Source organism: Pygoscelis adeliae, unplaced genomic scaffold (assembly GCF_000699105.1).
Source record: "Pygoscelis adeliae isolate BGI_AS28 unplaced genomic scaffold, ASM69910v1 Scaffold106, whole genome shotgun sequence".
Lineage (NCBI taxonomy): Eukaryota > Metazoa > Chordata > Aves > Sphenisciformes > Spheniscidae > Pygoscelis > Pygoscelis adeliae.
In genome coordinates, this window is record NW_008824939.1 from 774,726 (window position 1) to 788,721 (window position 13,996).

Genomic DNA, 13,996 nt, shown 5'->3' on the forward strand with positions numbered 1-13,996 from the left:
CAGGAATCACACATGTAAATAGCATCATCAACCCCTATTTTAGTCCTCTGTTTTGATCTGTGAGTTGCGCATAGACCAAAGGTGCTATTAAAGACTCAGTATATGAAATAGGCAGCATTATATGAACAAAATTTATTCAACAAGAAAACAGACCTTTAACATGAATTTAACAAGCCTGAGAAATTATAAACTCTCATATGCTGCAGATTCATGCAGTGATAATAAACAAAAAAGGAAAGTAAGAGGTTTCCTTAAGCTAGCCAAACTGCTAATGGTTTTGTTATAAGCTGTCTGCTGTTGAAATGACCTCTGAAAAGTCTGAAGACACTTGTACGAGGAAAAATTAAATGGTCAGAGTGGTGAAAGAGTTGCACTATGGAAGTGCCTTTAAAAAAAATATTCTACCTTTGTATTTCTGGAAAATATCCCAATGGTGTAGACTTTTGTTTCACTTTTTAGTGCCTTTACAGAAAGGGAATTTAGCATGAAGCTGGGAAACTGTAGTTTTTACTAAAACAGTGCATGCTGCATTAGGTAATTTAAGTACAATGAAAGCTTAAAATTTTTGGATGAGAAATACTGACTTCTTACAACAAAAAATCTAAATAACTTGGTGGGTTTTTGTGCTGCTTTTAATTAATCCTTAGAGGTTCTTTGTTCAAAATACTGTGTCTAAAGTTTCCATTGTAGAATACGGGGTGACCATGTTGCTGTCATCTGATTGCATCATGCTGTACTTCAAAATACACAAACATAGAGAGGAGACTTCAGCTTGTACACACCTCCAAGTGCTCACCGGGGCTTTTTTCTTGAATCTTACTGTGGCATAATTAACACCTACTTCACCCATTGCTCATTAGTACACTGGACATTAATGAGTCTATTTATTTTGATATAATCCTCTAAAGGAGGGACTGATTTGTGCTCACTGTGAAAAAAGCAATTACATTTCATAGAAATGAATATGTAGGATTTATTGTTGTATTTATGTTTTTATTGCATATTAGGTCTAAATTTAGCCTCCAGGTTGTTGAGCATGTTAGTTTCTTTAAGATGGTTGCTATAGAGATAGCAGCAAATTCCTTTAATCTTAGTGTAGTTAAAGTATTTAGTTACCATTGGTCATCACAGTGCAACTGAGGCGAGAAATACCATTCTCACGCATCATTTTTGTGCACCTCTGAGATTGTAGAAATTGCAATTTTATCCCCTTTTAAAGGTTACTATTCGTGATTTGTGATTTTAATATTTCATGCCTCTTTCTGTTAGATTGATATTTCTTCTACTTAGGAAATACTTGCACTTCATTCCTTCAGGAGGACAGATAGAGTCGGGCAGTCCTTTCCCATGCAGGTAGTACCTGAAACATGACGAAAACTACTTCTGGTCAGAATTAAGATGCTAGAGTAATATTCAGTATCACTCAGAAATATTTTAGCAGCTAGTTCTCATATTTTAATGTGAAATGTATCCAAACATAACCTTGAGAACACCAACCGAAATGTTGAATTTATTATCAAAACCACGTTTAATAATTTTTTTTATTCTGGGTTTTCTTTTTATTTTACCTTACTCAAGTCCCAAAACAAATCCATGCTGGACAATGCCATTCATTCTTGGATAAGCTCACCTTGTCTAGTAAAGTTCTCAGTTAAACTCAAATCTAGAAGGATGGCCTTTAGTAAGTTATAAAGCAGCTCCTTGTGATTATAGTATACTGCCAAGTGCATGTTTCTTGCTCCTCAGGGTAAATTTTTATTTGCTTGGGTTTTTTTCCCCTTATCTAGCTAGTCTCTGGAGAACCTGTGATGTGGAATTTTTTTCCTTTGCTTGACTTTTTAATTTATGCTGCCTATTTGTTATGGTTGGGCATTTCCAGGTGTTCATAAATTAGAGCATCTGGTTAAAATAGAACACAGTGAGATATATACAAAAGCTTGTCACAAGTGTTTTGAGATAGAGAAAAAACTGATGGTGATAAAAAAGGAAAAAATCCAATTATTTTGTATGCTACCACAAAGGTAGATGTGTAGATATATAGAAACTGTTTCAGATCTTTTTGAGAATTAAGTTTTTTAAAATGGAATTCCTTTTTTGTAGCATTAGTATCAGATGGCGTGTTTCTGCTGCATATTAAATCTGAATTATGTTTTGGTTTTATTATTGCTCAGAAAAAAATGTCACTGTTAACTCACTTTAATTGGGTCACAACGTAAGGTTTTTAATAAAGAAGATTTTTTTTTTGGTACATTTTCTGCATGCGGTTCTAAGACATGACATATGCAGATGGATCTGGCCAGTCAGCTGAGAGTCCAGGCAATAGCCCTTAGTCGCACTGAGTCAATCAACATGAGTGAAATAGCTCGGTCTCAAAAGTAAATACAACAGGTGATAAAGTTATTAGGCTTTTTCAGTTTACACTTTGATAATTTTTTTTTGTTATAAATACTTGCCAGTTAATTTTATTTCCACGTGAATGACCTCAATATTTATGTTGTACTCCTAATAAATTGCATATGTATTTAGTTATTCATATTTGTGTAAATGGAGAGGAAAATGCTAGAACAAGGTGGGAGACGCGATGTCGCTTTCTCTGCAGACTTTCAGTGACAGGGGTTGATTTCTTGTTTGTTCAATGTAAAAGATGTGGTTCAAGTCTAATTCCTCAAAATATCAAACCAGCCATATAAATATATCTGTTGTTGTCCAACCCGTAGCATGGAGAGGAAGAGAATAAAAATTATTGTAGAAAAGCTGTTAAAAGGAGATTTAAATATGTTAAGTTTCATGAACTAGAATAACTCTTCAAACATACGCAGACAAGATGCCTGCGAGTATGCCTGGTACTATTTCTGTGGATGTGCAAGGCTGTATGTGCACTGGTCCAGTTAAAAGACTGGGGCCTAAACGAGAAATCTTACCTTGTCATTACAAATCTGTAATGGCGAGTACCCAGTAGGAGTGGGTTTGAGTATTGTTGGTATGTTCTCAGTTCTGTTTCACCTCGCATAGGTGTTGGATAGGGGTGTGGGTTTTATTGTATGGGGCAGTGAAATCCTATTTCCAAAGATTTTCATAGACAAATTCAGCACAGGGCAGAATAAAAATCAGTGATGGCTTTACTTTATTTGCAATGAAATAGCACGGAATACTACCTGCCGTGTACCTTTAAATCATAAATGACCTTGGTTTTCTTCTACTGTATCTTTTAATCCTGAGCATGACACTGACAAGGACTTTTTAATCCATCAGACAGTTTATAGACCTTTTCGTAGTCACAAGAAGCAAAAAGCATCTGACTAGAAGGGAATACATGGGGCAAGTTCCTTGCTGGCTATAATTTTGTTGTCATTTCAAGTATTGTGGTAGTATAATTGATGTGACAGGACTGGGCTTTAGACTCGGTCCCTTAGCTTGTGCTCACTTTCAGTTTTAGTCTCTCTCTGTCATTCATTTTGATTGGATAAGATTTAGGTGACAAACATATGCATACCTTTGAAGCTTAGAGTAAGCGTACATAAAAATTCAATGTTATATGATGATATCATGTATATAAAACTTACAGCTCCATGGAAAAGGTAATAATTGGTGTCACCTTACAATACAGGGTAGTGTAGTGTGCTGATAGCATAGCCAGCAGGAGGCTCTTTTTTATTAATATTATAATTAAATGATTTTCTGGATAAAGGCCAAAAACAGATGAGAGTTGGTTGTGCCTTGTCCACTGTTGCTTGGCACTATTAGTTCCATTTTCTAAAAAGAATTGACTTGACATCTTGTTTTTACAGGTTGTTATTGATGCCTTCAGATTGATCAATGCTAATATGATGGTCTTGGGACATGAACCAAGACAAACAACTTCAAATCTGGGTCACTTAAACAAGCCATCTATCCAGGTAAACCCAGTGTTGATAGTCCTGTAAATTGCAAGATTTATTCAGCAATTTTGGGGAAAGGTACCTAAAAACAGTAAGCTACAAATCGTTTATTGTTCTCTCTATAGCATTTTTCTGCATGCATTTATAATTGATGTGATTCATCAATGGAGTTATATATGTGAAGGGTTTAAAATTGAGCCCTAAATTAGCTACCTAAGTGTGAATGCATGTATAAGTATATACTGCAAAGGTTAAAGTACAGATTTATGGAAATGCAAACTTCCAAAAGTGACAATTGATGTCATACCATGTGATGCAAGAATAGGTACTCTTTTCAGTACTGCAATTTTAGAAACTGCTGCTTATTAACATCTCAGCTTTCCTAAGGATCAATTATTCTGAAGCAAATTATGGAAAAAGTTCCCTCTTCATTAATAGTCTTTCTACTCTATGCTTATATAGGTTCTTGCTTAATATGTAATCTAGATGTAACCTTGTATTGTGTCTTAAATAATTAATCTCTGATTGTTATATAATGCAGTAATTTGCTGAAAAAATGGTGGAGTAGGAGATTCAATGGGTAGATAGGATGTTTGGTCGGCTTCAACTGTAATGTTTCTTTTGAGTATGTGTTTTATGTTTCTTTGCAAGCATTTGTGAAACTTTGAATATTTAAGTTTGATTTCTGAAGTTGACTTTCACTAGTAAGACAAAAGTGTTGGTCTTCAATGAAGCAAACCTTTATTTTGAGAAATAGCTGCTGTCCTAAAACAAGTATCCTCTGGAGTGATTAATGTTTTTATCTGTGTCATTCTTCTGCCTCAATGTTTTTTCCTTTTTTCTCTCCAGAAAACTTTTTTCCCTTACTATGCATTCTAAAAGGCATGTGTACTTGCAACCATGAAGCCTAATTCCTGCTCTTTCGATCTGTTACTTGAACAATAAAAGTAATATTTGCTAGATAAACATCCGAGAAAAAGACCGTATGCTAGTCATAGTAGAACTGAAATAAGGGCTAAACTTCTGCTGTAAGAGAGCCGCCCTTTGGGAGTTACTGGATCACCATACCCCTATCTTCAAAAGATCAGTTGTTTTTTATTACTAATGCGTCGAAACCCTTTACTATTTATAAAATGCTAACCAAAAAAATCAGACAATTAAAGAGTGTCTGCTTCAGGTGGTTGTGTTTTACTTTTTATTTTTGAATCGGTAAAAACTGCGAACTATAATGAGTATGAAATAAGCAGCTAATACTCTTGATTAGATATAGGCAAGCTCATGCTTGCATCTTTCAGGGCTTTTCTAACTAGGCTTTTCTGGACTGTTTGTAATGACCTCCACTGTAAACCCCTGTAGTATTGTTCAACTTCATTATTTTAAGATCACTGTCACTACAGCATGGCATATTTTGGCCATGGGAGTTTTGGGTTTCTGTTGCTAGAGTGGGTATTTTTTGTTTGTGTTGGTTTTTTGCAAGTTGGCAGTGAGCTGTTGCAAATGCCACTGTTAAGCTAAAAATCATAGTTTAAAATTATACTCTGTTCCTAAAACTGCGAGGGCTCTTGCAGTGTTGTTTTGCTTTTATTCTAAGGTTGTAAATAAAATTCTAACCCAGTTCAGGTCAGCAGCAAACTTAATATTGATTTCAGCTGGGCTAGAAGCAGGGATTTTAAGGCATTCCTTAAAATGTCAGGAATAAAAATGGTGCATGGCTTGACTTCATTCTTTCGGGGGGGGGGGGGGGGGGGGGGTCTTTGTGCATCTAACTTGTAAGGCTTGTTGGAATGATGGTTTCCATTTGAAACAAAACACACAAAGAGCAAGTTTTGCTTTAAAGCGTTTTATGGGTTTTAATTTAACCTGTTGCAGTGGCTAAACTACAACTACTGTTGAGGTTTGAAGTGGAACAGTTGTTTACCTTTTACATTTGTCCACTCTTTTAAAGAGTGGTTCCGGAAGGGGTAAGAGAGAGGATGGTAGGGGAAGGCAAAGATGTCTGTCAAATTTTAGGAGCTTTAGAAAACTCCCTAAATATCTACAACTGAGTTTAAACACAAACCCCAAAACCTCATGTGCAATCATTTTGAGTGGGATAAGAAAATGGCAGTGGAAACTACTTATTGCTAATAGCTTTGACCATAAATTACTTTATTGATGATAAAACCTGTATTTTACAATTTTAATTATAAGTAGTGGCACAAGTAATGGTTATCTGTAACTACTGATTCTCATGAATGTAACCATTCAAGTAGTTTTGTATTATTGTATTTGTGTTTGCAAAAGAAATCTGTTTAAAATGTATGTATGAGAACATTTTCAGCTTTCATACAGACAATTTTGGAATGCTGAAATATTAAGTTGCATAAGATGCAAATACACATTCATTCTGTATAGCTCTAAAAAATATATTTAAACATAAATAGGTGGAATGATTAAAACATAAGCAATATTTACCACTAATTCTGCATATTTTATGTATGATTTATCATATCTCATTTCTAAATGTATACTTCATGTGTAAAATTTTATTTGAAAAATAGACAATTTTAGTTGTGGTGAGGATTTATCATAGAATTTTCTTAACCCCGCACACCCCCAAATATTAATCCAACTCACCCTTAAGTCATAATTATAAAAAAAAAAAAAATGTAATGCATATGAGCAGAATGGAAGATACATGCATATAGGTGTCACTTAACCTAATCTCAGTTGATCAGGTTGTGATGTACAGGTTTAAGGACAAATTTGCAAAGGGCATAATTATAATGAGAGGGGCTTTTTTCCATTTAAAGTTAAAAAAGAAAATTAGCTTTAATATCCAAGGTTAATTTGATGCATGTAGTCTAACCGATACCCGACATGTTTTATCACTGCTTCAGCTACTCTCTCTTTGTATTGTACCTTAGAGAATGAGCTTGGGAATGTTGGCAGTGGTTGTAAATAAATGGATAGCCAACATTCTTCGATTTGTAACAGAAAGAGCCTTATATTTTAATAGAAGTGGTAACCAAATTTGTTGAGAGAGGAAGGATTTGAGAGAAATATGTTTGTGCATATGTATCGGTCAAATGTTTGCAGGCAGTTACCACTTTTTCCTATGATAGTTGTTACTGTGTGAAAAAATCCATGGTTTAGAAATAGAAAGTATAACTGTCAGTTAACGAATGCTGAAAGAGAAATAGAAACAGGTATATTTACTTGATACCTACTTACAGTCTCTGTGTATTTGTTTCTTTGTGTTTTTTCTCTTATTTAAGTGATGCTTGAAGATGGCTGTATTTAAATGAACTCTTCCCTTCTAATATTTCTTCATTTCAATGGTGGGTAATTTTTATGCAAACTTTTCCCTGAATTTTACAGGCGCTAATTCATGGACTAAACAGACATTACTATTCCATCACCATCAACTACAGGAAGAATGAACTAGAACAGAAGGTAATTGTTTTAGCTTTTATTCAGAGGACAAAGAACACTATATGAACTATTTAAGATTTGTGGCAATACTCTGATTTCAAATGCTGATACTTTCATTACTTGTTTTAACTCTCCTGGAGTAGATGGCTTCTCTTCCAGAAAGCACTTGGATGTGTAGTCATGATGATGAAACCTTCCAATACCACATTCTAATATTCATATAAATAGTTTGGCAACGTTTTTGTCCACATGTTTTATGGAAAGCCCTCATGCTGTTCTCTGCACTTAACAGGTTTGTGCAAAGTTTCAAGTTTTCAGTGATGAAGCTGGAAGACATACTAGCTGCCTTAGGTTTTCACAGACTGGAATTCCTGAACCTAGAAGACCTATTTTCCAAAATGGAATTGTATAACCAAGGAATCTCAGGTTTTTATTGGCTATAATCACTTTGACAGAAGGTGCTTCCAGCTGGTATGAATGGAGCTCCCCAAAACTTCACTGAATATCAGGAAGTAGTGATGTCCTGCATTTACAGAAAAAATATTGTTCAGTTACCGACAACAAATATTGTCAGTTACTTTTGTATCAAACTTCCTCAGTTACAAGTAAAATCTAGCTTGACAGTGTCAACCAGGAAAACAAACAGAAAAAAAGAAAAAAGCTTATTTGTCATCTACGGAAGTTAATTCTTGAGAAGCCAGATCCTGTCCTCAGTTATGCCTATGTATGTTCTTGGCTTTGTTAGGGTTATAAATTGATCTCAGAGTTGGAGTTTATGGTGAAATGGTCAGAATAGTTTTCTCACTTAATTTTGACTTTTAGAGGGCTAGAAGTAATTAAAAACCCCCACTGTTTTGAATAATGGAAGAATATGCATGCAAATCAGGGAGTTGAAAAGAATTTGTGAAATGCATAACCCTCTTTAGGACAGTATCAGACTTTCAAGACCTCACTGTTACGAAAAAGAGTAACTGATTCAACAAAACCACCTCCCTCAGGAAATGTCCATGGAGCTTCCGGAGGTTATTGTTTCCGTTCAAATACAACAGTGTGGCCAATCTGGTCTTTTCTGAAGTTCCAAGTGCTTATTTTCTTTAATGGCTTTACATATGTAAGTTACTACCTTTACTCCTTTCTCCTGCAAATAGGAGAATAATCTTGACCGAGTTAGGGAAACTTTAATCTGTGAGGCAGCAACTATCTCCAGACATCTTTCATAAGGCAGGTTCATACATATCTCAACCCCTCCTCGTGGCAGTGGTGGTGATCTGTTATCTCCTTCTGTAGTAAGAAGAGTACATGCTTCATGTATTAGATGAGGAGCGCATCACACCATAATTTTAAAATCCAGATAGCCTAGCTAAACTGTCCATATGCAGTTTGCCTACAACCCCTTCTGTCAGTAGCTAAGATCTCGCTAATACAAATTATGACACAAACTTTCAACTCGGTTCATATGTTCCAAAGCCAGGTTTCTTTGAAAGCTGTACGTAGGATGAAACAGGCACTTTTATTCAGGTAGATAGCAATTACAGGGCTTAGGGGTTCTCAAAGATGTCCGTAGTAAATGTTCACAAATTGAAGGCAAGCTGAAACTGCTTGCTGAAAGGGTCCTCCCTACAGTCCTCAAGTGTGCAGGAGTTCCACAAAATATGCTTTCTTTATTCATGAAAATCAGGAAATTGCCTTTGTAGCTATTCCTTCAATCTTTCAAGAATGACATCAGAGTGTCAAGTAAAACATTTCAGATATTTCTAATAGTCCCCACTTTTATCTCCATCAGAACTCTGCATCACTTTCTCATGTTTTTAGGGCTGTTTACTTTGTAGGACAAACACACACAAGTCATGCTTTGGTTGCTTTTGAAGTTCAGTTCATCGCAACTGTGGCAGCTGCTTGCATACAGTTCAGGATAATCAGTGAAGCCTGAAAAACTACTTCATACATTTAATCCAAGCATTAAAATATTTTTCAGCTTCATCAGAGGCCAGAAGCTTTAACCATTCCTTATTTGGCAGCTAAAATACTCACCTTTCTGTTAGCTCTCCTACAATGCAACTGCGCGTTCTCAACCTACAGCAAAAATAAAAAATTACAAAAGAAAAACCTAAATATTCCTGTCAAAGTAAATGTGACCCTGATTTCCATGCCTCGTTTTCATATTTAGGGTTCAAGAAGTTTGACCTTTAAAAACTGACGCAAAATCTATCGTCTGCTTTAGCAGAATAGTTGATTATTGTATTTCCTGTATTTAAACATTGTAAGATCAATAATTTTTTATTACATTCTTACTATTGTAAATTGTTTTTCTGTCAAAGAGATCTTCATAGTATTATGAATGTATTTTACGATGAATGCTCTAAAGAGGTTTTGTTTTGCAGATGTTGCTAAATTTGCATAAGAAGAGTTGGATGGAAGGTTTGACACTTCAGGACTACAGTGAACATTGCAAACTCAATGAAACAGTAGTGAAGGAGATGTTAGAATTAGCTAAGAATTATAACAAGGTATTCATATCCCATAGTGATAGTATAACTGTAGCTGTGTTTATGAAGTGAAGAAATTTATTACTTAATTTCAGAAGAAGTTGATTATCACAAGCTTTATTCAGAATGACTTGTAAAGGACTAGACTGTAAGAACAAAACAGTTGTTGCAGGAACTCTTTTGGACCTTGGTGGTTATTTGATTTGTATAATCTGTTTTCAGCAAAGAGTTTCTTGGGATTTGGTTAAATTAGGCACAAGTGTGGTTTTAATGGCCTTGTGGAGACTGTTTCTTATTAATCAACTATGTATCATTTCTATGTGAAGTTGCCTATTAGCTCTTTAGGCTTTGCCACCCGACTTCTTGCCCTAAACTAGAAAAGCACTTAATTACATGTTTTGCTTTGAAATGTGAGTAATCACATCAATTTTGTATTTTTACTTAGTGAAGAGAGTGTAAGATTCCTGTAGATCAAAATAAGCAGTTGATTGTATTCGTCATTCCTTCAGTCAAGGACTACTTGATCAGTATAGCAGAATAAAGGTTATTTATCTGTATCATTCCAGCAGATACATTAGAAGACATTCTAGAGCCCAATTCAATGTTCTTTTTGGATAAAGAAATTATTATTGGTGTTGTAAGAAAGAGGAATCACAGTTATTTGTACTGTTTTAATACTGGCACTTACACTTAGAAATATTTTTTATAAATACTAGATCTCAACAAGCACTCTGAGTGGTAAGCATGTCAGTCATTCTTGACGAGTGCTATTTTTTTAACTTCTTAGAAGTCCTTAAAAACAAAATTCAATATTACATTCACTAATTAAGTTAGTGGATTTACTTTGTAAAGACACTGTGTTTGAAGGCAACAGAACATTATAAAAATGTATTAAAATAAGTGACTTTAAACAGTATAAAAAATTATTGACATCAAACCTCCGGTAGTTGAAACAGTGTAGGTAACGTTAGTTTTGGTTCTGCTTTACTAGTTTAACTATCTTCAACTCTTGATACCACGCATTTTAAGATTTTTGCTTAAAACCAGTTTTGTAAATATCTGACAATAAAACCATGCATGAGTATTTGCCTTGATCTTTTGCACTAACACTTAGTAATTAAAACCACGTCTGCTGAAAAGCTTATGAAAAGTACCTTTCCTTTTGACTTTCTGAAATGTGTTGCTGTTTGATTTTTTTTTTCCTTTTTTTTTTGAGAAAGAGAATTATATTTTGAGAATCTTGTGGCTTGGGGAAAAAGTAAATGAAATCTGAAACACTGACCTTCTCTGTGTTTCTTTCACAGGCTGTTGAAGAAGAAGATAAGATGACACCTGAACAGCTGGCAATAAAAAATGTTGGCAAGCAGGTGAGGTGTGACGAATTAGAGTGAGGTGGAATGATATGCTTCGTTCATTCTAAATATTAATTCTTTTACATGTGCGTAGGTGATCTCAGTTTTATATGCGAGATATTCTCTACGCTTCAAATAATGAATTTATTTTTGTTGAAGATTGTTGTGTAAGGAACAAGGCTTTTGACACTATAGGTAATCGGCAGAATATCTGCAAGTCGTGTTCTACGTGCGTTTGTATTACATGCTGAGGAGCAGTGTTGAGACTTGGTAGTTTTCCTTTTTTCCTTTTTTCTTTAACTTCTTTCCAAGAAGAGGCATAAAGTCTGTGCCAGAGAGGCCAAAACTGTGGAGACTTTTAAGAAATAGTAATAATTGAAAAGAGATGGGAGTGTTGTTTATACATTATCATGGCTAAAGAGCCAGCTCACCCCTGTCCTCAGTTCATGAACACACTGCCGGTGCTTAGCTCCAATACCACACGTATGCGAGTATTATAGCTGCGTTGCTCTATTGCTGTTGAAGGAAAACAGTTTAGGACCATAGCTGAAACTGAAAACACCCACTCAATTCATTCTATTCCTTTGCAATGTCAGGATAGAATGTCCTTATAGAAGACTCGACAGAAAACTATTTCTACATTTGATTTCAACATAAAGGTTGAGGAAGTGTGCTTTGGTGAGGGCGAGGAGAACAAAACAAGTTTGTAAGAGGTTGTGTTCAAATTCAAGAAGGGCAATGGAAACAAGAAATAGCTTTAAAAATATCCAGCGTGTCCTTAAAGAAACCAGTATTTATTGTATTGCTACTAGCAGTAGAAGAATTTAAAGGATTCTGGATTGCTCTTATGTGTCAGCTTCTGGCAGCTATGTCATAACACATCTGCACTATTGTTCAGTCACTCATGTATTTCTGTAGCATTCAGAACAATGGAGTTTATGCACACCTACACATACATAAATATATATATAAAACAAAACATGTAAGAAGGGTTGTATTTTAAGGGTTATGATGTAATCTCAAACAGAACTTCAGCTTCACTAGTTGTTTAAATCATTACACATACATGGAAAAAAACCTATTTTGATACAGTTCTTTAAAAAGAAAATAAATTTTTTCCTGATAAAATTAAGTTTTCTTCAAATTTCTCTAAATTTGAACAAAATGGTTCAGTTAAGTAATTTCCATGTGGGTTTTTATGCAACTTACATAAAAAGCTTTATAAACAAACAGCTGCTCACAATAGGGATATTATGTTATTAGGTTACATAATTTGCTAGGAAGAGAGAGAATATTGGAGAACTGTATGATCTTTGAAAATGAGTTATTTAAGAAGGACAGCTTACACAGATTTTTTTTCTAGTACACTTTTATGTAAAGTTAGATGGGTTCGTTAGATTTTGACAATAATTCTTTTTAAAAAAAAGTTAAAATTCCCACACGATTGTCTTCCATATTTTAATTTCTTTACACACAAGAATGCTACAATAATACTACTATAGTAAAGTTTAGAGATGTTTTTTAAATATGCCTGATAATTTTGCAGTATTTGGAGATTAAGTAATTAATCTCAATTCTGAAACTGAAGAAGTGCATGAGTATGGTTTTCAACCAGAAATAATCTTATTGTTCTATGCAGATGCCCACAAATGCCCACATCAATTGAGTAATAGTGTGTGTGGATGTGTATTTTCAGAACGCTGCTCAGGCTTAACGTTCAATTTTTCAGAACATTTGAACATAACATGGTGCGTTTTTCATTTTTATGGGTATAAATATGCTAATTTTCTTGCAGTCAACACAACTATTCAAAGACTGTGTTAGATCATGCTTGAGTCTTTACAGGATTAGAACACGCATTTGTACAAAGATCTGAAAACAAATTGCAGTGTACCAGAACTAAGATTAAAATATTGGCCTTAGTGAGATGCATAGTAAATTCCACATATTGTGTGTTGTCCTTAAAACTCACAGCTGTGTCACGCTTACTCTTCAGATGCTGGATAGAAATTTACTTCCTAAACCTATCCTCAACTTACCCGAGTGATAGTATAGACTAATAAAATCTTACTCATGGAAATTCAGTCACTTGCTAGGTCTTGTTCGAATGGAAAATTTAGGAGCATTACTGGCCTGTGTTCCTTAACTCACAATCACCTTAAATAGACCTGAAGTGAATGAAATCCTCCAGAGATGTGTTTCAGTCATTTCTCTCATGGCATCCTTTGTATTTCAGGACCCCAAACGCCATTTAGAAGAGCATGTGGATGTGCTGATGACCTCAAACATTGTCCAGTGTTTAGCTGCTATGTTGGATACAGTTGTATTTAAATAACCGATTTACTGTTTGTGATGCTTTCTGTGTATATTTGTTTATTGTTTCTAATACTCACAAAACAGAGACTGTTGAGGCTATATTTGATTAAACAGAGACATCTGACTTCATTTGCAATGTAAGTGCAGCACTATAACACCTTTCAGTCTCTAATTGTGCAGTTGCTTCAGTTTCTTTATGTCAGGGTCTTTACAGATTCCAAAGCATTCAAGAACACAATGTGGGCAAAAATGTATTACATTTTCATTTAATATTTGGGGGAAAAATCAGTAGTACATATATATTTTGATTGTTGCAACATAATAAAAATACATTTACAAACCTTTCTTAAGTTCTGGAAGGCCTTTTTTGATAAAGGACACTGGGAATTAACAGTGTACGGAAAGTGTTGGTAAGGGTTCATTTCTACCCACTGTAAAACTACTGAGATATTAATTGCTAAGACAGCAAAAATCCTCTAATGAAATTTGGCTCCCAGTGATTACCAGATACTCTAATTGAGATTAAAACAGAAATTTGTGGTAGCACTGA

The 13,996-nt window shown here is 34.7% G+C and overlaps 1 protein-coding gene across 1 annotated transcript in view; it reads left to right on the forward strand.

The window, feature by feature from the left end:
• PSMD14 (proteasome (prosome, macropain) 26S subunit, non-ATPase, 14) overlaps positions 1 to 13,789 on the forward strand; it is a 43,510-nt gene extending 29,721 nt beyond the window's left edge. Inside the window, exons 7-11 of the mRNA XM_009325383.1 lie at positions 3,789 to 3,896; positions 7,239 to 7,313; positions 9,674 to 9,799; positions 11,083 to 11,145; positions 13,367 to 13,789. Coding sequence (XP_009323658.1) covers positions 3,789 to 3,896; positions 7,239 to 7,313; positions 9,674 to 9,799; positions 11,083 to 11,145; positions 13,367 to 13,465 — 471 coding nt within the window. The 3' untranslated portion in view covers positions 13,466 to 13,789. The remainder of the gene's footprint in view (positions 1 to 3,788; positions 3,897 to 7,238; positions 7,314 to 9,673; positions 9,800 to 11,082; positions 11,146 to 13,366) is intronic.
• The last annotated feature ends 207 nt before the right edge of the window (positions 13,790 to 13,996 follow it).